Source organism: Terrapene carolina, unplaced genomic scaffold (assembly GCF_002925995.2).
Source record: "Terrapene carolina triunguis isolate 2854851 unplaced genomic scaffold, T_m_triunguis-2.0 Scaffold146, whole genome shotgun sequence".
Classification (NCBI taxonomy): Eukaryota; Metazoa; Chordata; order Testudines; family Emydidae; genus Terrapene; species Terrapene triunguis.
The window spans coordinates 1073931-1099574 of record NW_020664497.1 but is presented as its reverse complement, the minus strand read 5'-3'; the positions used below and the strand labels follow the sequence as shown (position 1 = coordinate 1099574).

The window sequence follows — 25644 nt, the reverse complement described above, 5'->3', positions numbered from 1 at the left end:
AGAAATGCAAAGACATTTAAAGTGATCACTATTTAAAAAAAATCAACATTCCTCAATAAGTATCAGTTATTTCTTAGCCTAAATATAAAGCGAAATGACAGTGTCTCATATAACATGGTAAAATCACTGACTTTTTAATGGTGACCTCCATATGTGTTTGTGAAGCATTAAAAATGTCATGAACTAAAGGCAAATATTGGCATGTTAGAGTCGGAAAATGCTTATTATATGTGTCACTTGAATAATCAAAGTGGCTGACTGCAATTTGATATGTCACAACATTCCAAAGCAATATATTAATCAGTTAACTGTACCAGGTAGGAAATAAAAAGGACAGAACTGGCGACACTGGCACATACATGCATAAAGTTAAACATGTGAGTAGACCCATTACCACTCATATGTGTAAGTGTTTGCAGGACTGGGTCCCTAGTTTATAAGGATTAATTGCCTTTTTAGCATGTGCGTGTGATCAGGTTGGACTGTGCCAATGAGATACACATCTATGCTGGAAAAAGTATCTTAATTTAATCCTATAGAATTTAAAAACATGTTATAAGGGGGCAGAGGATGAGGGAGGATTAGCTTCAGAGCCACTGCTGTCAAAAAAATACATACTTCATATTTCTTAATAATACTTGATGGGGAAACTATACATCCCAGAAATTCCCTGTACGCTCTTTTTTCCATAATTAGAAATTCAATAACTGTTCCTTTGTTTTTCAATTCACTTCCCAATTATATATTACATGGTTTTTTTCCATTCCAGACCCTTTAATTCTTTTTCAGTGTTGCAGAATTAACTGGACAGTGTACTTAATCCTGTCTCTACAAAGACCTTGTTGTAAATGCAATGAATGCTTTCCTTTTGCTATGGTCTGCAAATACGATTTGCGGAGCGGGGGTGCTTTATGCACATCATTAATGGCATTCTTGTAGAGATTGCAGTGTTGAACTAAAACCCCAAAGCTTTTACATAATAACTTGCATGTGTCTGCACGTGAACTGGCTCTTTAAGAAGGAAGCTGCCTTGGGCTACTGGAAAAGGGGAATCAGGGGAAGAGGCTGATAAACTGTTAGGTGGTGGGGTACAGAGCCCAAACTAGGTGGCATTATTATTGCAAGTATGGTCACTTCATATCCTTTGCCTGAAGGCTTCACTGAATTAGAGGTGTTTGGCATTGGCACTGCTCTGCTGGTAGAAGGTAAGCTGGGGGGAATGTTAAGAAATCAGATCCTTTCTCCATTGTTATTCTTGAAAATCTAGCAAAAATGGGGTTTGCGAAATACAATTCAAAATTTGAGCAAAGAGAAGCATTTGCAATACAGCAACATAGACTTCAGGGTTGCTGTTGTTTCTATGGCTACATTATCAGTAGTTTTGATAATTAAAATAAGACGATAGGTGGGGCGGAGGTTGCTTGCAACGTAGAACTCTTTTGTTTATGTAACTACATTATTGAGAGAGCCAGTGCTTGTATTTTGCCTTTTTTAGAAAGAAATTGACTGTGGGCAAAGGGGATGCAATTTTTGTTATTGATTTTTTAAGTGTTGTTATATTTTCCTTAGGGAAGGGATGCTGAACAGATTCAGGATACCAAGCTAATATTTAGCATTCATATTTTGTTTGATGTGGTGGACATTTTATAATCAGAGAAGTCAAAATTTAGTCTTATAACTTTCAATACATTCAGACTGATTTGGTGTAGTTTTCATTAATAGCTTTTTGGTAAATCTAGGGAACAGAAATATAGCTGCATGAGACTCAAAAGCTTGAACACTATTAAGAATTGGGCTCCAGGTAGAACAGACTCAACTTAGCCAAGATGGTCTGTTGATCCACAGGCTGCTCTTGTGAGAACATACACATTTTCTTCTGACCATAATTAAATTGTTAATTTATATGTATTTTGGGATCTATCAAAGTCTATTCATGTAGCCATCCCCAAATGCTGACTGCTGAACCTTGTTCACGGCCAGCTCTAACCCATGCAAAGTATGCAGCTGTGCAGGCTTCTCACTTTAGGGTCCCACTCTCATCTCCCTCCTAGAACCATGCACTGGGTCTGAGGTCCTGGCAGCATTCAAGGAGACCCGCCATAAGTGCCATCAAGAAGGAAAAAGCCTTTGTTCTATAGCTCATCCTCAGGAATATGGGAAGGAAAAAAAACCCCAATATTCCAGATGCAATTCTCTGGACTGACAGGGCCCAGTGCCAGCAAAGAGAGAACAGTCACACCTGCCAGGCCCCCCTGACTTTGAATCCGAAATATATCCACCCACACAAGCTGGCCAGAAGAGTTTCATGCCTTAGGAGCCTATCCTCAGAGCACAGGGAGTAAAGAGAGCTTCCGCTGCTAGAAGAAAAAGGACTGAGGATTTAAGAGTCCATCTCTGCAACATGGACTGAAGAGACAGAGGGTTTAGGGCCACCTTTAGCCAGAGGCCCATGTTAAGGCTGACCTTAGGTTCTGTGGGCCACTGCATGAATGAATTCTTCACAACTGGAAAACCAAGAAGTAGGTGTAAGGTAAGGACACTTGCAACTGGGGGTATAGAAAGGGTTTGGAGCTGAGTGGGACAGTATAGAATTACTTGTCACAGGAGATGACTGTTCAACATCTTCTATTCAAGCTGAAAAAGCCTTTCCCCAACTACCTGCTGACTGGCCTTCCAGTCTCCCCCACTTCGACATTCTGTTCTCTTTTCCTCTAAATCATCTGCCTGCAGCCCATATTTACCCCTCTTAGCTCCGGTCTCTGGCTGTTACTTGCCTAAGCACCATGTCCCTTCATGTGACTGGCTTCTTCCTGCTACTTGTAATCTGGTATGGGGGACAGAGTGCAGGTCTTTTTCTTCTGGCCTACAGTAGCCTTTGCTTTCTGATCACACTTCAGAGGACAAGACTCTTCTGGCCAGCACTCTCTGGCTACGTCCTCACTACGGGGGAGGGGGGGGTCGATTTAAGATACACAAATTCAGCTAAGCGAATAGCGTAGCTGAATTCGACGTATCGGAGCCGACTTACCCCGCTGTGAGGATGGCGGCAAATCAACCTCCGCGGCTCCCCCGTCGACGGCGCTTACTCCTACCTCCGCTGCTGGAGTACAAGCGTCGATTCGGGGATCAATTGTCGCGTCCCAACGAGACACGATAATTCGATCCCCGAGAGATCGATTTCTACCCACCGATTCAGGCGGGTAGTGTAGATGTAGCCTCTGTCTTTTTGGCTTACACTCCAGAGACTGGGTCTTGAAGTCTGCTTTGAACCAAAAAGTGAAGCAATATACAAAAATAAGAAATATTTTATGACCTCACAAATGTTTGGTTCAAGTTCTGAGAAAAGACTTGGGTTGGCTCTTATTTTTATCTATGCCTGCTTGTCCCTATTTATTATATGTATTTTTCTTCAATTCTAGTCTAATGCCTTAATTCTCTTATGGTGGTTGCTAAATTAACCAGTTAGTAGTTTTAACTGTTAAACCACTGGCATCTCAATGAGTGTTCAGAAGCATATGTATTTAACAGATTACCTAAAGTTGGATCTGAACTCTGCAGGTTCAGATCTAGGGTTTCACTTTTGGCCTATATACCACTAAGAATTTTTATAACAATCACTTTTATCATGGTAGATGCTACAAAGGAATCAGAGCTCTCCATTGCAATGCAAATTCATTTTAGCGACCTTGTCATATATCTGTGATAAAACACACATATCTAAAGAGCGTATATGTGTATTACTCCATGCAATCCACAGAGACAAACATTTGGTGACCAAAACCCAAATAAAATACGAATTTCATGAAAACAGACCTTCACACATGCTAAGGTTTTAAAAAATTATGACCTAATTTGATTAAATTTATTTGAGTAAACACAACTGAAAAGGGGAGACTGCAGAAAGGGATCTGGGGGTTATAATGGATCATAAGCTAAATACGAATTAACAGTGTAACAATTTTGCAAAAAAAAAGCAAACATTGTTCTGGGCTGTATTAGCAGGAGTATTGTAAGCAAGACACGAGAAGTAATTCTTCCGCTCTACTCCACACTGATTAGGCCTCAACTGGAGTATTATGTCCAGTTCTGGGCACCACATTTCAGGAAAGAGTGGGCAAATTGGAGAAAGTTCAGAGAAGAACAACAAAAATGATTAACGGTCTAGAAAACGTGACCTATGAGGGAAGATTGAAAAAAATGGGTTTGTTTAGTCTGGAGAAGAGAAGACTGAGAGGCAACATGCTAACAGTTTTCAAGTACATAAAAGGTTGTTACAAGGAGGAGGGAGAAAAGTTGTTTTCTTTAACCTCTGAGAATAGGACAAGAAGCAATGGACTTAAATTGCAGCATGGGCGGTTTAGGTTGGACATTAAGAAAAACTTACTGTCAGGGTGATTAAGCACTGGAATAAATTGCCCAGGGAAGATGTGGAATCTCCATCATTGGATATTTTTAAGAGCAGTTTAGACAAACACCTGTCAGGGATGGTCGAGATAATACTTAGTCCTGCCATGAGTGCAGGAGACTGGACTAGATGACCTCTCGCCGTCCCTTCCAGTCCTATGATTCTATGAAGTTGTGACAGCTCAATATTTTTATACACTGTTTTGGACAGCATTCTTGGTTGTTTTGCAGGTCACTAAAGTACATTGGAGTACTACTTTATAGTTATTATCTTCCTGGACAAAAATTAAATGTGTAGAATCAATTATAAAACTAAATAATTTTAAATAAGAAAGGGTTAATATCTTTACAAAGACGTTGTTGTAAGTGCAATGAAAGCTTTCCTTTCCTTCCCCCCTCCCAGCCACCCCCGGTCTGCCAATTCAGTTAGCAGACAGGATGGAGAACGTGTCTGTTTTCATTCACATCACTAATTGGACAGGATTGCAGTGTTTGAACTGAAAACTCAAAGCTTTTTTTTTTTTAACATAATGTAAGTGCGCACAAGAACTAGCCCTTTAAGAAGAAAGCTGCTTTGGGCTTCTGGTACAGGGAATCCATGAAAAAGGCTGACAAGTGTTTGCTAGCAAGACGTAAAGCTTGGGCTAATTAGTTTTATTATTGCAAATATGGTTCCTTCAAACCCTTTCCCCGAAGGCTTCACTGAACTAGAGATGGTTGGTATTGGCACTGCCCTACTGGTGGAAGGTAAGCTGCTGAGGGGAAAACTGAGAGATGCAGGAGAAATCGAATCCTCCCCCCTGGCTATTGCTACAGATCAAGCAAAAAAAAGAGCATTGGGTATATTTCTTTTTTGAAATATTTCTGGTATCTATTTTTGCAATAGAATATAGATCTCAGGGTTACTGTTAGTAAGATTATGCCACCATTGATTAGGACAATTAAATTAGTACAATGCAGAACTGTCTAGTCTGTATAATGGCACTATCGAGACAGTTGGTGCAAGTAAGTTTACTATTTTAAGGAATCAGGTGATAAGGATTTTTAAGTGTTATTCCATACAGATTTTTTTAAGTGTTGTTCCATTTCTCTTTAGAAAAAAAGAAAGATGTGCTATGTATTATATGAGTTAGATTTGGTGGCATCAGGCATTTGAAATTTTAATATGAGTGGTGCCAAGTAAGGAAACAATTATATCATTGTTAAAAAAATTCAGGCTAATTGGAGAGGGCAGTAAACTGCAGCCAGCTTCTGATTTTAAACTTTGTGGGGAATTGATTTCAAAGGTAACCTGATTAAGTGCTCTGTCTTGTTTGTCCAGAAGCCACTCCCTTAGGAAACAGAATAACTTGGTTTTGACATCCACCAATGATTTTTTTTTATAATTAGATTATTACTTGCCATATATAATCCATTGAGGAAGGGCAACAACAAGATTGAGCTGACAATTCAGGCTCTGTCAAGGTTAATCTTTGGGAGAAGTCCAATATAGTCAGGCTGACTGAGACACAATTGAGAAACTTTTGTGTTTAGATACAAGGCATGTTATAGTTGTTATGGGAGAAAAACTGATGTTAAACATGACCTATTTTTTAGTAAAGACAAGCCCAGAGAAGTATGGCAGTCACTGTAGATAAGCCCAAAGATGTATGTCGAGGGCTGGTCCCCCTAAAACTGTCCCTTTGACCTCCGTTATTCTGGCTCATGGATCGCTATATGGAACCTGGTAAAAAAGTTCTGCCTAGAGAGGGAAGAATGAAATACAGAAATATGTACGAAAATAGTTTGTGCTTCATATGAGCAATCACACCCGTGACACCATTGTGCAGCTAGAGACATGGCTTCAGTTGTCATCCATGTCTTCTCCCCTTGAAAATCCTTTTGTTGCTTATTTGTGTTGACCAATACGATATTTATGGGTCACCAGTTGTTTATTGTGTATACGTTTTCATAGCAATTATTTCTGTCTCATTACAGAAAACAATGGTGTTCATTGTGTTTCCCATTTCAGTTGATTTTAGCCAAAATGATGATGTTTTTCAGCTCTGCTTGGGTTCTGTCTGAATGGCTTGACAATCATTTCTTTTCGCAAAATCAAAGAACTCCGAACTCCCAGTAACTTCCTGGTTCTCAATCTTGCGTTGGCTGATTGTGGGATCTGCATCAATGCATTCATTGCTGCTTTTTCCAGCTTCCTGAGGTATCTACATCTTACACTTTCTTCTCATGTAATTTTCTTTTTTAACTCAAGAGGACTACATCAAAAACAAATAATTCTAAACCTAATAGCTTAATCTAATGAACCCATTTCTACTGCACTATCTAACCATCTTTGTGTATCTTAAAAACTATGAAATTAGATTCAGTACTTAGGCCAAGATTCACAAAGTTATTTAGGATCCTAACGTTCACTGAAGTTAGGAGCCTAAGTACCTTTGTGGATCTGGGCCTTAGTGTTTTCTCCATGCAAATTAAAGAGTAGCTCTTAGCACTGCCAGTCAGATCACCGATAACCAAATTTGCTCTAAAGTTATTTGTGACCCTATCTATGAGGTTTCCCTAAACACTTGCATGAGGGCATTTTTGTTTCAAAAAAGTTGGTAAAAAAAATCTGTTTTCATGGAGGTTCAAACCAGTTATGACCTGTTAAGCCTCTCTCTTTTACGTAAGTGTCAGTAATTCAATCAGGGAACAGAATACCATGCAACTATAGGTGATCAATTACACAGCAAATGAATAGTCACAGCAACTAAGAGTCTCACAGGCAATCCAGAATCTCAAATATGTTCACATAAAACATCTATTAAATAATTTCATGAGCATATTTTAAAAGCGTGAACAATAAACAACTCAAATAGAAAAGAGCTAAATTCTTCAAATAAATATGTTATAATAAGGGATCCTAGAAATCTGTTTGCCATGGAAAAACACAGAATTTGAGTTTTTACTGAGAATCGCTAGTTTATACATTTTGTGAAAAAGTAAAAATATATACAGTAGAACCCCGTTTATCCGAGCCTCCATTATCCAGCTTTCCGTATTATCCGAACCACCAGCTGCCTGGGACTGACAGCCCTGGCCATCCGGGGCTGACAGCCAGAGCCCCGGCCTCTGTCAGCCCCAGCCCCAGGTTCAGTTAATATGGAGAGCCGGATAATGTCGGCTCAGATAAATGGGGTTCTACCATATATCAGTAAAACATTGTGTGCAACTGATACCTACATATATTGTGGCTAAGGAAACTGCAGTTCAGCATTTCATTTTAATCACAGAAAAATGTAGATTTTTATGGGGCTTTTTTAATCTGAGAATTTGGGGGTTTAATCACAGAAAACAGGATCCCTAGTTATAATTTACCCCTCTCTATTAATGTGAGTAACTGAATTTTGCAAACTAACCAAGTAAATGAACAGGCACAATAAGGTCCACAGTTCAGGAAAGCACTTAAATATGTTTTTAAGTCCATCCCTATTGCAAGCAGTTCTTAAGCACATATTTAATTTTAAGTATGTACATGAATCCCATTGAAATCAATAGAATTGGAATTGGAGCCTAAAAATAAAAGACAGTATCAAAAAATGTACATGGTTCATTCCTTTAAAAAACTGCAGTTTAATTTTAATTTTACTTCACAATACAGTAATATAATACTTATAAAAGTAATGGAACTGATGGTTAGATTGTAAGCTCTTTGGGGCTGGGACCATCTTTTTGTTCCGTGATTCTATAGCATCTAGCACAGTGGGGTCCTGGTCCATGACTGGAGCTCCCAGGCACTATTGTTATATAAATAAGACTCTGAAGGGGTCCACTCACCAGTGGTCAGGCAGGGTACAACAGGTCCTCTTCCTTCCTGGCACCTCTGTTGACAGCCTCTCTGGTCCTGCTGTGATCTGGCCCTTCTGTGACTCATGTCCTCTGGCCAGGTCACATGTTTCATGTCCATCCCTTTCAGGGTATACAATGACCCCATCAACAGGGTAGCCTTCTGGGTTAGGTGATTGTCTCTGGGCCTCCCCCGGGTTGAGATCTTGGGGTATTGTCCTTCTGGGCCTTCTCTACCCAAGACTCCCCGTACCGGGTCCACATCTGCCTTTGACACCCCTTAGGGGTTGGTAGGGGAACCCAGGCACACCCTCCCCACCAGGTTCCAATCCAGGGCCCAGTGTAGACAGCTACGTCCTGCACTACCAAAGTGCCATACTGCTGCCTCCCTGGATTACTTCCTACCCATTCCCTCTTTTCCAATGGGTAAAGACATCAAATAAGTGGAAATCAAAGATATTTTCAGATTTTCTATAAATCTCAAGCCTCTTCCCTTTGCATTTGGCCACGCTACAGTCAGGCCTTGGGGCACAGAAGTTCCTGTGGAGCTCCTTCCCAGGAGCTCAGAATGTAGGTCAGCTCATCTCTACAGTCTGCTGCTTTACTGAGCTGGCCTGCTCCCCTTTAGAACTGCTTTGCAAGTGTGGTGGGATGAAGCTGCCTGGGCCCAGCGCAGCTGCTTAACCCTTTCCTAACTGGTACAAGGTTTGCATCCCCAATATTAAAACTCCCATATTAAAAACTATAGTTGCAAAAGCCGACAATCCTTTTTGCATCCACAAATTGTGAGCACAAATATTTGCAGACACAATTTTGTGCCTTCAGTTGCTGTCACTTGGATGGTCAGTTGAGTGCTTGATTTCCAACTGGGGTACCTAAAGTCAGGCTCTTAAATACATATTTATGCACCTAAATAGAAAGAGCCTCTTTGCAAAGCTGCTGAGCATTTACAGTTCCCATTAATTTAAATGGGACCTGAGTTGTTTAATATCTCAGAAAGTCAGGCCACTCCTATTTGAGTACTCAAACATGGATTTAGAAACATATTTAGTACCACAGTCTCATTCTATGGTGTTAGGGGTCATACGAGTACATAGAAAGGGACATCACCAGGTGACTTCAACTCTGCCTACAGTTTTACACCCACAAAAACACAGGATTGGTGAACACTGAGATTAAAATGTAGCCCTAAAAAATCTTTGTGAGGTGGACCATTATGCTTTGTGTACAAATTAGCAAATTACCATTTAATGAGGCTCTACTGCATTTCCTTTCACTTCATGACAAAGCTTTTGTAACTGGTTTCCATTTATTTTTGTATAAACTTTACTAAATGGGCTTAAATTAATATATTGACAAGTTATCCACACTCAGTGCATATATATTTTAAAGTTGTATAATTGAATGATATGTAGATTGTTAGCTTACGAAATCAGCATTCACCAATATACCAACAACAGGTGGTTTCCATTTTCAATACAGAGACAAAATGTATTATATCAGACACAACTGTGTGGTAACTACTGGCAAATATAGACTGTTTAATAATGACCACACTGTAATAGCATTTACACATTTCAAAACAGGAAAACAATTATATATTGAATTTTTTTTCTGAATTATTTCAATTACCAAAGATGTCTTCACCTACTTCTATTACATTTTGAATGGTTTCCTTATTTGTTTGCAGGTACTGGCCTTACGGCTCTGACGGTTGTCAGATTCATGGATTTCAGGGCTTTGTGACAGCACTGGCAAGCATTAGCTCCTCTGCTGCAGTTGCCTGGGACCGATATCACCATTATTGTACCAGTAAGTTCTACAATTTACATAGCGCCATTGTTTTGATTTTTCGTTTTAAAATAGGACTAGTTTAGATGCAAAAATCTCTAACTGCAATAGTATGAAAACATTACAAAAATATAAATATACACCAACAAATGTTTAAAACTATTTAAAAATTCTTTTAAAATGTGTCTAAGATGTGGCTAAATAAAATATCAATCTGATCTGTATGATGCCTGGGTGGTGCCCCATTGATTGCAATTAGGCTCTGCACACATACAATTGCAGGATCTGGGCCCATATCAAAAATAGGTAGAATGTATTATATGCAGAATATGAAACCTATATTAAGATGGCCCAAGCGCTTATGTTCTAAAGAGTTATTTTCGTGCAGCTTTCTCAAGTTTCCCCTTTTTTACTGACATGTAATACATTTGCTCTCAGTCAGAGAACAAAGTTTTCCCAAGAGCTTCAACAAAAATTCTTGTATCATTTTTAAGAATTGACAGAGTGGAGGAAATGCTGTTTTCCTGCTAAAAAAAATGTTGCAACTTTTTTTATACTAGTTCTAGAACCTTAGATGGAAATGATGGAAACATAATATTTGGCAGAGATATCAATGAACATTAGGAGTCTAAATACTTCTGAGCACAGAAATACCTTTTTGTGGTCTTATAAAAATTGGTTCTGAATTGGCTAAGATAACGGGATGTGACCTAGCTTTAATTATAAAACTATCTACCAATGTTCTATGGGCACTGTGCTCGTGTGCATATGTAAAATGAGTGGAAATTTCCATTGAATTGGACCATCTCCCAGGATCCCATTAAATTTGTGCGTGCATGCATAAGATTTCAGTTTTAATGTGTACAGACTTGTGTAATATGGTCTCAGAGGAGACAGAACTACCCAGAGGTTGATATAATTTGTGCTGGGAGCCAAACTGCCTTCCAGACAGCCCCTTTATTCAATGGAGAGGGGTGCAATTTAAAGCCACCTTCATATTCTGCACTGAGTGGCGCTCAAGAGGAGGTGAAGCCCTGTTTTCTTTTAAAAATAAAAAAGCTAGGGGAAAAACCCATGAAAATATGAATCTTCATTTCCCAGACTTCAAAGGTCTTTTGGCTAGCAAGAAATTGCAAATGGAAATTCCTGTGGAAATTCCATAATCTGAACTATTTGGCTAGCCACCTAACCCTAACACTGACCTGTACCCCTTAAGCATACAGGAGGTTGCTCTGTAGAATGTCCGCAGCTGGGGAAGCCAAACCTGCCCATGGGATATGCTGAATCAATGCTTCTCCCGTGTTACTTTGCAACACCACATACAGTACTTAGTCAGCACTTTCCATTTTGGGATTGCAAAAACTCGCTATGAGTCCCCCCATAGACTGGAGATGACTGGCATCTTCTGCTGCCACACCCCTCGCAAAGATATTTTGTGATCAGGGTCCTTGCATCCCTGGTTATGTTGGTGGGTGAATCAAGCCCTTTATTTGTTGTGCTAAAGCACAGCACAGTATTATATGAGCACATCTATTTTCAGAGATCCTTTAGTAAAGAAATGTCTTCAAAAAGTGAACTGCTAGTTAACTGGGAAATCACTAACACTCTACTCCCCACTCCCAATGCCAGATGCTATCTTAGTATTCACAAAGCCTTGGAGATCCAGCATTTCTGTGATTAAAACAGCAAATATTAAAACTAAATGTGGAGCTTTCAATGAGCTATTTGTTATGACAACTCCACTACATTAGCTGCAAAAGGGTTTGCTATCATTTTGTTCTGAAGCTTTTGTCAAGAATTCAGCTCAGGCTATGAAAAGTTTTCCTTTCAGACCTAAACAAAGGCCCTGGGATAGCAAAGGCCATAAGCAGCATGCATACTAATATCCTTTGGACACTGAAATATGTTTGGAAACAGAACAGCGGCATCCCTACCTGATAAGAGAGCTGGACTGAAAATAATTATAGCTTTGGAAAGCCATTTTACACTCTGCAGTATTGGCTAATTCTTTTGTGGAGTGTGTTGCACAAGCTTTTTCCCCCCACCCATTCAGTGCAGTATTATCTTAAAAGCTAAGGCAGATGGACCCTTAGGGCACAAATAAACTCCTTTATTTTGCTTGAATTGTTACTTACTGATAACCAAACAGCAATGCTCTTACTGAAGATTTCAAATTAAAAGGAAAAGAAGAACAGAGTAGTTTTAAAAGCCAGTGCTCCAAGACTATTTCACATGCTGATTGTGAGGAAAAGTAGTTCACAGTTCCTGATCTCTATAAATCTGATACATCAAAACTCCAGATCACAACCTGCCATTAATCCAAACACTCAACTCCCATTCATAATGACAGGTTTCAGAGTAGCCGCCATGTTAGTCTGTATCCGCAAAAAGAACAGGAGTACTTGTGGCAACTTAGAGACTAACAAATTTATTTGAGCATAAGCATAAGCTTTCGTGGTCTAGATCCCACTTCATCAGAGGCATCAAATAAATTTGTTAGTCTCTAAGGTGACACAAGTATTCCTGTTCTTTCAACTCCCATTGATATCCATGTGCATTGTATGCCTGTACTAAGGGTGCAAACAAGGCCGGCTCCAGGCACCAGCGCAGCAAGCAGGTGCTTGAGGCGGCCAACAGAAAGGGGCGGCACGTCTGGGGTCTTCGGCAGCAATTCTGCGGCGGGTCCCTCGGTCCCTCTTGGAGGGAAGGACCTGCCGCCGAATTGCCGCCGAAGAACGAAGGGCCGATAGCGCCTCTTTTTTTTTTTTTCCCCGCCGCTTGGGGCGGCAAAAACACTGCAGCCGGCCCTGGGTGCAAAGTTACTTTTAGCCTATAAACAAAGGTATATTAGAGGCTAGTTAGTGGTCAGTTTCATCTTTGGCTCACCAGAAAGAATATGGCCTGAGCTAAAGGCTGCCCAGATTCAATCACATCTCTCATCATGCTTTGTCATAGTCATTGTCATGGAAACGCTAAACTTGATATGAAGGGACTGGGTTTCATTCCACACCATTTATCATCTGCTTTTGGGACGCTAAAGTTTAGGGTGAAAAGGGCAATAGAACTGAATTAATCTGATTGTTATATGCAGTTGGGCTTTTCAACTGATGTAGGAGTACCCTTGTATAGGGTTACCCTTAGAGTTGAACCCCGAACTCCCCTTCATCCTGCCTCCTCTGGAACAAAATGATCAATTAGGATCCAGGCAACTGTCGCACTGGAAGTGGCAAATCACCATTTCCCCCAATATGTGAGGAGGGCTCTAAGCTTTTATGTATAAATCAAGGAACTTTAATCTGCAAATGTTGATTTTTAATGACTTAATGAGGAAACAGTTTGATTGTCATATGTAAGGGGAATGTTGACATTTGAGGAATTTAACACCTTCCTCTATCCCCGCAAAGTAACAACTCAGAGCAACTGTTTTCTCTCAAAACTCAAGAGAAATGACTGCAGTTTAAGAAGGAATTTAAAAAAAAAAAAAAAAAAAGCAAACCTAAGGGAATTTTATCTTGACAGTTAGGGATAAAATGGATAAAACTGGAAGAGATTCCAAATAATTTGATTTTGATTACAGAGAAAGTTATTCCCTATTTGCATGCCTTTCAAACAGGCAGCAGATGCCCCTGCTTGATGATGATGCCTTTAATAGGAAAAGGGAGGAGAGACTGGAACCATTAAGTTCAAGAAGATTCTGTGGCAGTTGGGAGTGGGCAGCAGTGGGAGGAACTGGAGTTCAACTAGGCATCTAGACGTGGGCAGTTTCATTTGGGTACATTTCCAGCTCAGGGAGGGGTGAAAGCTTCTATCCTTGATTAATTTAACTATGGTGAAACTCTGCAAACATGTCAGTTTTTATTGACTGAAAGAGGAAAAACGTTATTCTCATTCATGAGGAGAAAGCTTACCATTGGGGAGGGTCTGGGGTGTTTAATAACTTCAGTCCCATTCTAGGGTATTGACTCAGGCCAACTGTTTTCCCTCCAAAACCAGAAGTGGCTGCTGTTTAAGAAAAGGGGAGAATGAAGGAATGCAAAATCTGAGTGGGGTTGTATATCGGTATTCAATAATTAGAGAAAACGGGGAAAATATGAGGGGACTTGATATCACTTTTTAAAATTAGGCACAAAGAAGAGAAACAAAGGGGATTTATATAGATATTTGAAAATTAGCAAAAGAAGGATAAAACCTGAGGAAATTGTATCTGTATATTTGACAACTAGAGAAAAAAGGGGCAAATTCTGAGGGGATATCCCATCAATATTCAATAATTAGCAAGAAATGGGGCAAAATATGAGATTTCTATATCAAAATTCAGCAGTGATAAAGAAAGTTATTTCCCACTCTCTTGCCATTCAAAAAGGAAGCCCTGGTGATGGAATTGTAGCATGAGATGAGAGGGAAGGTTGGAATGAGGAGGTTCCAGAAGATTCTGTTGCTGGTGGGAATGGGTATTGCCTGGGGATGAAGAAAAAGTTGGCAAGTGAGAAATGGAGTTCAGGTGGACATCTGAATGGTTAGCTCCATCTGGAGCTTGAATCACTGATGAATATTAAATATGAGACGAGTTACTCTAATTATCAAATATGTCAAATGACTGAAAAGGGAAAAAACACTTTAATTCTCAGATATTATAGGAAAGTTGATCAGTGTTGTGGGGAGGAGCACACCAAATCAGTGATTGAGGCCAACTGTTTTCTTCTTCAAAACCATATGTGATTTCAGTTTGAAAAGGGAGGAGGGAAGACAAACGCTGAGAGAATTTTATATCAGTACTTGAGAATTAGAGAGAAAAAAGGCAAAATCTGCAAAGATTTTCTATCAATATTTGTTAGAGAGGAAAAAGGGTCAAAATCAGAAGGGATTTTGAAAAAAGGATAAAATTTGAGCGAATTTTACATTGCTCTTCAACAATCAGAGGAAAAAGAAGCAAATATGAGATTTTTACATCAATATTCAATTATTAGACAGTTATTGTGTCTTCATCTGCTAGCTGCAAGTGCTGAACAATTCCAAAGCAGTCCTTACTAACTTATTGTATTCAGTTTAGCTGCTCTGTCATTCTCCTTTTGTGTAGACTTGCAGCTATTTCATTGTTTCTCTATGAGGCCCTGAAAAAGCTCTAGTTTCCACATAAATCCCCATGCATTTGTATTGCAACAGGCAGTGAAAGGTTACTCACAGCCATTTGCCAAAGTGACTTGGGACCCTCAATAGTCATAACAAGAATCAAAGGAGTAAAAACCTTTTACCTAGGACACCTTGTTAACAGCTACATGTAAAGAAGCCATTTTGCAGTGCACAACAAGAAGTCTTATAGTTCCTGCAAAACCCAGTAACATTACTACATATTTTTGAACATCATCTACTGGCACTCTAACTATAGGCACCACATATTATTAAGGTTGCCTGATATTTCCCATTATAAAGACCCCATTTTCAGTTGCTTATAACTTTGGCAATCTTTAATCATTTTGGTTGAAATTTTTCATGTGCAGTATCTGCCTCAAGCTGAATTGTTTTGGAAAATATCAGCCACAACAGTTCAGCCATTTCAACAGTTCCTTTGTTAAAATATTCTGGTGACCTTTTCTTTGAGAAGCTGTAGCTCTTTCATACTTTGGAGCAGGGACTCAAAATTTGCAGGTGGGTGGTCTTTGAGCCAGGAATGTACCTTTTGTGGTTTCTGTTAGAATCCGCCCAAATTTGAGCAAGTTACAATAGTTTGAAAAAATTTCAGTTCCCAGATGCTCAGTAGGTACTCTTTAGAATTTAGTTATTAAAATTTCCAAGAATTCAGTAGACCAGTGGGAAAAAAAGTCACACGTGATCATGTAATTAAAGACTATCCTAATGCACAAGGGCGTGAATTAAGATTGCACCTTAAATCTGGCATTCCTAACTTTTCAGTGCTTCACTTTGCAACTTTAATGTCCTGTTAACACAGTTTTCTGTGTAACATATATAGACAACCCTCTTTTATAGAGCATTCCTAAAACAAATGGTAAAAATTCCCCATACTGCCCATACCAATGTCCTACTGTACATCACAGGGAGAATATCCTTTCTGACCCTCAAAGTAGTTAAGGCCAGAGCACAAGATTTGATTATTCTCAGTAGGTCTGAATCTCTACTGTCTTGCACTTTGTCCAAGCACTACCATTTACCCTTTTGATTTGGTAGTATTTTGGCCCTGATTCAGGAAAGCATCTCTATTCACACAACACTTGAGCACATCATGACCTTTAGGTATGTGATTGTTTTCCACAATCAGAGCCTTTATTCCTACTTTGGGCAATTGTAAGAGACTAGAAAAGAAGTTCTGCATAAAGCCATAATCTGATCTACACTGTATTGAACAGTTATTATTTTGTACCAACACTGTCATATGATCTCCAAAACCTGAAATAATATTGTTTCAGTGTGATATGAGAGCGTGGTTTTGTCTATTCTTTCACTGAAATTAGTTTTATTCATTTTCTCAATGCATTACCAGATCCAGGGAACTTGACTGATTTTGAATTTGTTTTCTTTAATTAACACCATCACTGAAGTGAATTTAATGCTCTGGTAAGATGTCAATCATATTCTTCAGGTCTATCCAAATTCTCTAAGCCCTGAACAGGTACAGCACAAGCAGTGGCTGTGCAAGCTTTATTTACATTGCCCTGCCATTGTGGCATCTCTGTTCTGAAGTGACCACCTCCAAAAAGAAGGTAGCTCTATGTCAGCTCAGTTGTTAACCTATCTGCTGAGACTTCACTGGTGCAGTTTATTTTAATAATAGAACAGAACCACACTTGGCTCCAATTCAGTGCCAAGTATCTCTAAGTGCTTTACAAACATTAAACATACTGTTGTAACATACGGTAATATGGTTATTCTGTCTTGCAAATGAGGAAATTGAGGCAAAAAGACTTTAGAGCCAAAGTTTTCAACAGTATCCTCCAGTTTTGAGTTTCTCTGATAGAGAGCTCTTCCTTTTTGTTGTCTCTCTCACGTAGGGCCCAATCCTGCAAAGCGCTTTGACCCATCTGAGAGGTGCTGCACTTTCTCAATTCCTACTGAAGGCGCTCTATACCTCAAAGTATCCATTTTGTACCTCAAATGCTATCTTGGTGTAATGGTGAGGAGGGGTCATGGGAGCAGCTGCTAAACCCTTTTTCATTTCTAGCACCAACCTAAAGGAAAAGTTGGAATGGTATTCCTGTCTCTGAGGGAGCCATCTCCTCTCGGATGGAACTTACCCCTGAGAAGATTATTCCTTGGGGTCATAAAAGTATTTCTGGACAGCAAATGTATTGCCTCTGGAGTGGAGCAGGTTGCATCTGATGTTAGGGGTTTTTTTTTAATATCCAGAGAGAATTGCTCAGCTTTTCCACACAAGGTCTTCACTCACACTCACTTCATATTTATCACTTGCACAAAAAATTATATACTCAATACATTTTTCAGTAAACATGTTACCATCAAATACAATTAGTGGGAATTTGCTTGCCAAATGATAATCTTGTTTCCATTGATTATGGTTATGCGGAAGCAATTTTGCTCACAGAGAAAAACAAATGAAAAGATTGTCCAGTCCCATATAACTCCCATTTGCAAACACATGCACTTCTGGTGTGTGAAATTTGTCAAAGGCTAAGAAAATTATGTGGGATACCCTTTTTAACATAATAGTAAGACATCACTTATATGACTGGGGACCTTTCTTTGCACTAATCAGCTAGCACACTGATCCTGATCTTAATCCTAATCCTAAACTGCTCCTCAAAAACCAGCCTGGGTGTTGTTAGCAATTGTTTGTCTATCTTCAGACTTTCACCAGTTTGAAGGTCACTTTTCCCTTCCTTTTAATGCAGAGGTGGACAAACTTTTTGGCCCAAGTGCCACATCTGGGAATGGAAATTGTATGGCGGGCCATGAAAGCTCACAAAATTGGGGTTGGGGTAGGGGAGGGGGTGAGGGCTCCAGGGTGGGGCCAGAAATGAGGAGTTCAGGGTGCGGGAGGGGGCTCCAGGCTGGGGTGGGGAGTGGGGTGCGGGGGGGTGAGGGCTCTGGCTAGGGTTGAGGGCTCTGGGGTGGGGCTGGGGATGAGGAGTTTGGGGTGTAGGAGGGTGCTCCGGGCTGTGACCAAGGGGTTTGGAGGGCGGGAGGGGGATCAGGGCTGGGGCAGGGGTGCGGGAAGGGGTACAGGCTCTGGCTAGGGGTGCAGGCTCTGGGATGGGGCTGGGGATGAGAGGTTTGGGGTGTGGGAAGGGGTGCAGGCTCTGGCTGGGGGTGCGGGCTCTGGGGTGGGGCTGAGGATGAGAGGTTTGGGGTGCAGGAGGGTGCTCTGGGCTGGGATCGAGGGGTTTGGAGAGCGGGAAGGGGATCAGGGCTGGGGCGGGGGGTTGGGGCATGGGGAGAGGCTCAGGGGTGCAGGCTCCGAGCGGCGCTTACCTCAAGCGGCTCCCAGAAGCAGTGGCATGTCCCTTCTCCGGCTCCTATACGGAAGCGCAGCCAGGCGGCTCTAGGGGATAATAGGAGCCTATATAAGAAAAAGACCCAAAAATCAGGACTGTCCCTATAAAATCAGCACATCTTGTCACCCTAGGGCCATTGGAATGTGTAGGAGCCAGAGCGGGGCCATGCCGCGGCTTCTAGGAGCCACGTGGAGTGGCCCCAACCCTGCTCCCCAGCTGGAGCGCCAGAGAGGGGCAAGTCCCAGATCCTGCTCCCCAGCGGGAGCTCACGGGCCGGCTTAAAACGGCTCGCGGTCCAGATCCGGCCTGCGGGCCATAGTTTGCCCACTTCTGTTTTAATGCTTCCTGCCCAATACATGTCTTTAAAAAAAAAAGAAGAAAGGATAGAAATAAAGTACTACAGTATGCTACAGAAATGGTTCAAAGCACTAACAGTGGGGTTTGGGGGGCATTGCTGGAGGTTACTGTAATATTTTTTCTTAATAACATCCCCAATCTCCAGTTTACACTCCCAAAATGCTGTGTGTCACAAAAACATAGGAACTCAAGATTAACCATACCAAATGAGATAATAAGTCCAATAATAGGCCTCTGGCAGTGTTCAATTCCTGATTCTTCAAACAAAGGGGCAAATATCCCATAATGTTCCTGGCCAACTGTACACTACTCATTCAAGGGGGAGAAGAAGATTGCTTCCCAGTCTCAGTAAAGATTAGTTTATGCCCTGTAGCATGAGATTTGATTATCCTTATCTCAGCATGAGTATAACTATAAATGGTAATCTTGGTAAGAAAATTATCCAGCCCTTTTTAAATGCAGTCACAGTATTTGACTCAGTGACCTGCACTGCAGCAAATTCCATAGACTGCCTGCTTTCTCTGAAGAAATATTTCCTATATAGTCGTCTAAATTTACCAACCATTAATTTAATTTATTAACCTATTCCTCTTATTTTTATGGGACTGGGTATAAAGGCATGACTAATCAGTTTTTACTATAAAATTATGAAGGGCAAGTACCTCTATCAATTTTCCCATGACTCATCTCTAGTCCAGGCTGAACAATTATACTTTCTGAGGGCAGAATAATTTATCTGGTGAAACCTTTATTATAGGCGATGATGCACAAACCAAAAAAAACCCCATGACTTCAGGTTATGTCTGCAATTAGAAAACAATATAATTTGTAAAGTGAGCAAATTTGCTCTAGAATCGTTGACCCACTATAAATAACTTTTTGGGCTACTTGTTTATTGAGTCACATTTCTGAACAGAACAACAGTTTGTGGTGAGCACTCATTTTTTTGAATCCCATTTCATCTTCCTGACCCCTCTATTTGTATGGGATCTTCTTTATTTCCTTCAGTTATCTAGCCTGACCAAATTCTTAAAATTTGTTTTCAAAAAACATGAAAAGCTCTTTAGTGGAGAAACATTTTTTTTTAAAAAAGGAAGAACATTTCAACTACAAGACCACATGTACCTCCTGTTTTGTATAAAGTTGAGCAGTGACATACTAGATATCTGATAAGACCATGCCAAAAAGGAGAGTAGTTTCCTGAAGTCCTGAACCGATGCATCACTGTGATATTCCAGTTTTATGATAGTGTAATTCCACTGAAATCAGTCTGATGTCCCTACACCTATGCTTCAGGGAATAAAATATGGCAGAAACCAATTACTACTCACCTTGGATCATATCCTGAGTTTCTTTGATTTTGCACCCAGATTCTAGACAACCCTGGCTCTACACAACCCCACACAGACACCAGGAACAAAAGTAATCTTGGAAAAGACGGGTTGATGGCAAGCAAGAATAGATCATCTGGAGCAGACCATGTCCTTGACCCACTATGACCTTTCATGTCTCAATGTGCAAATGACCCATGAAGGGGCTAAGCAGAGATTGTACGATCTACAATTTTCGCAAGAGCCAGGACAGAGGCACAACAAATTGCACCTTGCAATTTTCCTTCTGGCCACAGCTTTTGGGACATTCATGTATCCATAGCTTGAAGACAGTACCTGACCCATCAAGTGCTGTTCTGAGGGTCAAATCTCATCCCTCCACAGCAGAGGGATAGAACTTGAACATCCTTTAGGGGGGTACTGCACCCCATTTGCATGTCATTGCACAGCAAGTCTTGGAGGTGTGGGCCAAGTGAAGGGGAAGGAGTGAAATAAGCTACTGCAGGACTACTGTAATAGCCAGAGTAGTTCCAATGCCACTCTATGCCCTGGAGGGATTCCTTACAGCAACACCACTGGATCTGCCTTTTGCCAAGTCTGGGTACTTAAGCTTGGCATAGGGACTGGATTTAGCCCTTAGGCAGGAGGCCAAAGGTTGAGGGGCTTCAACCATTGGAGGTGCAATAACTTCATAGAAATGAGAGCAAAGGCTGAATAATTGCATTCAATGGGAAAAAACATTTCTTATTTCTGCCAAGTCAGCTGCTATGTGATCTATCCCTGAAAAGGGAAAATTACAAGTCCTTTTTCATGCTTTAAGATTCTGTTTTTCTATACTTTGCAGGAAGTAAGCTACAATGGAGCACAACTATCTCAATGGTGATATTTGTGTGGGTGTTCTCTGCATTTTGGTCTGCAATGCCACTGTTGGGGTGGGGTGAATATGACTATGAGCCACTAAGAACTTGCTGCACATTGGACTACACCAAAGGAGACAGGTGAGGAGGCCCATTAGATTATTCCCTCAGCTTTCTGTGAAATGGGTGACAAGACCAGCAGTAGGTGAATTTTATAGCAAACGCTTATCTTTCAGAGCGGACACTAGACATCCGGCTGCCCTAGATGCCCCATCTTTCTGGGACAGAGCAATTGGGTGGAAATGTGCTGGTGTGGTTGCTCTCAGCCCCCAGCCATGGTTACAGCTGTGTGAAGTATCTCAGCAAACCTCTGCTGGAAGCAGCTGGGCCAGAGACCCACTAGTATGGCAAATCCCACTCACTGCTGCTGTCACAAAGGCTCTGGCACCTTTCAAAGAGCTGGATCCAAAGCTGTATTGGTGCAGCTCACAGGTGTGAGGGCAGCTGGGTCAGAGGCGTCCCTCAAAAATCGACACCCTAGGCAGCTGCTATGTGATCTATGCCAAATACTGACTGTACTACCACTAGTGTTACAATATCCCTCATGCTCTCCTGTTTATCCACCTAATACATTGTGTCATGATCTTTGATTCTGAACACTCTGACTGGGACTTTTTTGTTTTACTCACATGTAGTACCTAGCACAAGTCCTGATCTTTGACTGGGGACTCTAGGCACTATCACAATATTAATTAATTAATTACATTATCATTCTTATCATTATCTTTATGTAATACCATCTGTTTGCTGATATCAGCTGAAACTCTTGAGCCAACAGGCCCTACAGCTAAACTAGGAGGAAATAGGGGGTGGGGTGTTTTCCCTGAGTAGCTCTTCTTACCAGAATCCACTTCCACTCCTGGTCTATCAGAGTGCAACTGTATTGAGCTTCAGCACATGCCTCAAAGCCTGTCTGCTGCACCTAAAGCATCTGTCCTTTCTTTGCATTTTTACAAACATAAATATATAAATACTTCAAAGCTTTTGCCTGAGAAAAGATTACAAGAGGTCTAAATTTCCTTTTCTATGCAGTCTTTTATTGATAGAAAGGTAATATATAGAATGGCTGTTAATTAGTATTTCAAATATTGCATGTGTGCTGGAGCACACTCTGATTAGTACATTTTATAAACAACAAACAACACATCAGAAAAGGATTAATGTGGGCTTTTTCCTCTACCCACCAGAAATTTCGTCACATTCCTTTTTGCTATGGCCATTTTCAATTTTGTGATCCCTATCTTCATCATGCTGACAGCGTACCAATCTATAGAGCAGAAATTCAAGAAAAGTGGACAGTTCAAGGTAAGAAAGCTTCCCCAAGTTCCCCCCAAAACAAGATCACCTATGTGAGGTATAAAGTCCTGAAAACACACTCTCCCTCCTGGCCTCAGTATCATTGACCAAGATTTTGAAACAACCCCTCCCCTCCCCTCCCTACAGAATCCTTCCCAGATTATACACTAAAATAAGTGCATGGTAAAACAGAATAGAGGGAGTTTTTTGTTAATTTTATATAGATAATCATCCAGAGTAGCTTTGCTCATGAAAGCTCATTCTTACTTACTTAACTAAGTCTTAGCACATCAAAGCTCTCTGAGACCAACAACACTGCAAAGGAAACGTTATGAGGAGGACTCAGTTTCTAAGTGGGGGCAGGAGGGGAGGCTGGTTTTATAAATGTGACTTGCTTACACTTGGCTAGGGTAAATGAGAAATCTTTATGAGGTGGAAACAAAGGAATTGTTTCTTCAGAAATGTTCTGGAGCACTAGGTTTATGATGATGTAATGTGGTGATTATGTAACTTGTTTTTTTTAGGCACATACTGTACAGTCAGTGAGCTTTACACTTGACTGGCTAATTCACACACAGAGCTCCCTCAGTTATCAAATTCATTCTCATGGCCTCCTTAAAAAAAAGAAACAGAGTTAAAATTTGAGGCAAAGATTTGCCTTAGCAGACTAGTGTGTAGGATAGAAGGTATGTACACAAGCAATATATTACTTTAACAAAGATCAACATTTTTTTTCAGTGAGTTTATGAAAGAGTCTGACAACTTATGTCTTTGCCTATTATAGGATGGTGTACAATAGTGTATGGTATTATGTAATCTGCAGGAAATGTATAGGCATTAAAACTACAGTTCAATGTGTACACACACACATTAATAGTGAGGTACTCAAATACTATGGTCATGAGAACCACAGAAAAGCCTACAAAATATGGACACAATGGCAACACTATATGTTTTGGCTTGATAGCAATGATCTCATTTAATTTTTTGTATTATTTGTTATATTTGCTTCATCCCATTTGTAATACCCTCTTAGATGCTTACAAAATCACATCCCATCACTGATTTGTCCATTTTGCAAGTTTCCTGTTGCCCCCTAAACCCTGTCGTTTTCTGTAGAAATGAAATTAACATAGCTGTTTATTTAGCATCCTTGCTGCTTTCAAGGGACACTTCACATTTCACCTTGTTATGTCACCCCATGATCTATGTCAGCTCTCTAGGAATAGCACTCACAGGCAAATAGCTACTGCTGTCCCAGCAGGGGGAGCCCAAAACATTGGGAGCCAATTCCACACAGTTTCATCCAAATAATATCAATGGAAGAGCTGAGAGCAGAAGGAGGACAGTCTCTAACATGTGTGTCTTCCATTTAAAAATCCTTCACTAATTTTGAGCAAAGAATATTAGGTTACTGCGTCTGTCCGGTCTGTTTAATGCCGCATATTACTATATAACAGATGAGTGTGTGGTTTTGTTTTTTCAGTTTAATACAAGTTTACCAGTGAAGACACTGGTCATTTGCTGGGGCCCCTACTCCCTTTTATGCTTCTATGCTGCAGTTGAAAATGTGACTTTCATCTCTCCAAAACTCCGAATGGTATGTTGTAAAAGCCCTCACATTGTTCTTGCTTTTTTCTGACTTACTCCTACAGCATATCATTTCACTAATCAATAGCTTGACACAGGATATATAAATAAGTAAATGGTTTCTACATAGTTTATTATTCATCTACTATCTTTAAAGAAAAGCAGCTAAGTATAGTAATGACAATAATTAAAAATTATATTAGTGAGATTGCCACAAGATATTGAAAACAATTTAATAAGCTTCACTTGTTGCTTCAATAGTTGATTTTGGATCTGGATCTGTAACCTGAGTATTATTTGGTTGGTCAGGTTTTCATCTAAGTTCAAGTGGTATTACTCTAAATAGCTGGTTTTGGCCCCATTGTTTTCCAGTGTGGAGCATTCATTTCTTAAGTGAATCTTTAATTTGTAAAACCACTCTTAAAATGCTTACTTTTCCCAGAGAACTCCTCTCTGAATAAAACTTGTTCTGGAATTGGAGGAAATAAACCTTTTCTCTAGATTCTCTCTGTTCTACATTTGTAGGAAACGAGAAGGGGATGCTAAGATGGCATATAAAAAGGATGGGAGTTTAGCATATGTGCATGAAGTATTTTACCATTCTATTTCAAAATCAAAATAATTTATCTTGGGGAACTGACTGGCTCAGGGGTTCAGTAATAACATATGAAGCCTTTCATCTGTAGCTCACTGGTTAAAATCCATCCAAAGTTGCAGGTAGCTAAAAATTACTACCATATATTAGTTCAGTATCCCATATATTGTTCAGTATCCCACCTACAATGAGTTTGTGATCTCAGTTGACTTCACATTGGATAGGTGCCTACATCACAAAATTCACTACCACAAATTGTGCATTTGTTTTCAGTCTCAACTGAAAAATCCCAAAAGTACAGACACTGAACTGATTTCTCACTTTGGAGGTGGTCCCCTCCTAGTCAGGGAACAGTGGCTGGGCAATTTGAAGAAGTTTCATCGTCTGTCTTGTACCTGTCATGTGGTAAAGGACTTATCTTCAGTTGACTCAAAACTCATCACAAGCAGCAAATTCATTTTTAAAAAATAATCCAGCAGGAACTTGTTTGGTAAGGGGCAAACCAAGCATTTCTCCGGGCTAGACTGCAGTGAGGACCTAATGGGCTTGTGTAGCATCACTTCAACTTCTGCTAGGTTTCAGAGTAGCAGCCGTGTTAGTCTGTATCCGCAAAAAGAACAGGAGTACTTGTGGCACCTTAGAGACTAACAAATTTGTTAGTCCTGTTCTTTCAACTTCTGCTGAAACTTACATTTTTTACATGAAATTAAAATTGTTCTCTGTGTGTATATATCTTATAACAGATACCTGCCATTATTGCCAAGACAGTGCCAACAGTGGATGCCTTTGTCTATGCCCTGGGGAATGAAAACTACAGAGGAGGAATATGGCAGTTCCTTACAGGACAGAAGATTGAGAAAGCAGAGGTCGATAACAAAACTAAGTAACACAGTATGGCTTTAAGCTAAATTAATGCAGACACATAACTGAAAGCAAAACCAGCAGAGGAAACCATGTACATACGCTAACTTTAATTAAAGGTGGTTCCACATTGGAAAGGTTCTGCCTGGTCTAAAAGCAATGAAATACTGAAAGAAAGTCATGTGGATAACTGTTGAGTTTCTCTTTCAATC

At 40.3% G+C, this 25644-nt stretch overlaps 1 protein-coding gene across 1 annotated transcript; it reads left to right on the top strand.

The window, feature by feature from the left end:
- The first annotated feature begins 1126 nt into the window (after positions 1-1126).
- RGR (retinal G protein coupled receptor) lies at positions 1127-25644 on the top strand. Its single transcript, XM_026653685.1, has 7 exons — positions 1127-1205; positions 6448-6604; positions 9920-10041; positions 21018-21171; positions 22278-22395; positions 23873-23986; positions 25315-25644. The coding sequence occupies exons 1-7, from the start codon at positions 1127-1129 to the stop codon at positions 25456-25458; spliced, it is 888 nt and encodes a 295-aa protein (XP_026509470.1). The 3' UTR covers positions 25459-25644.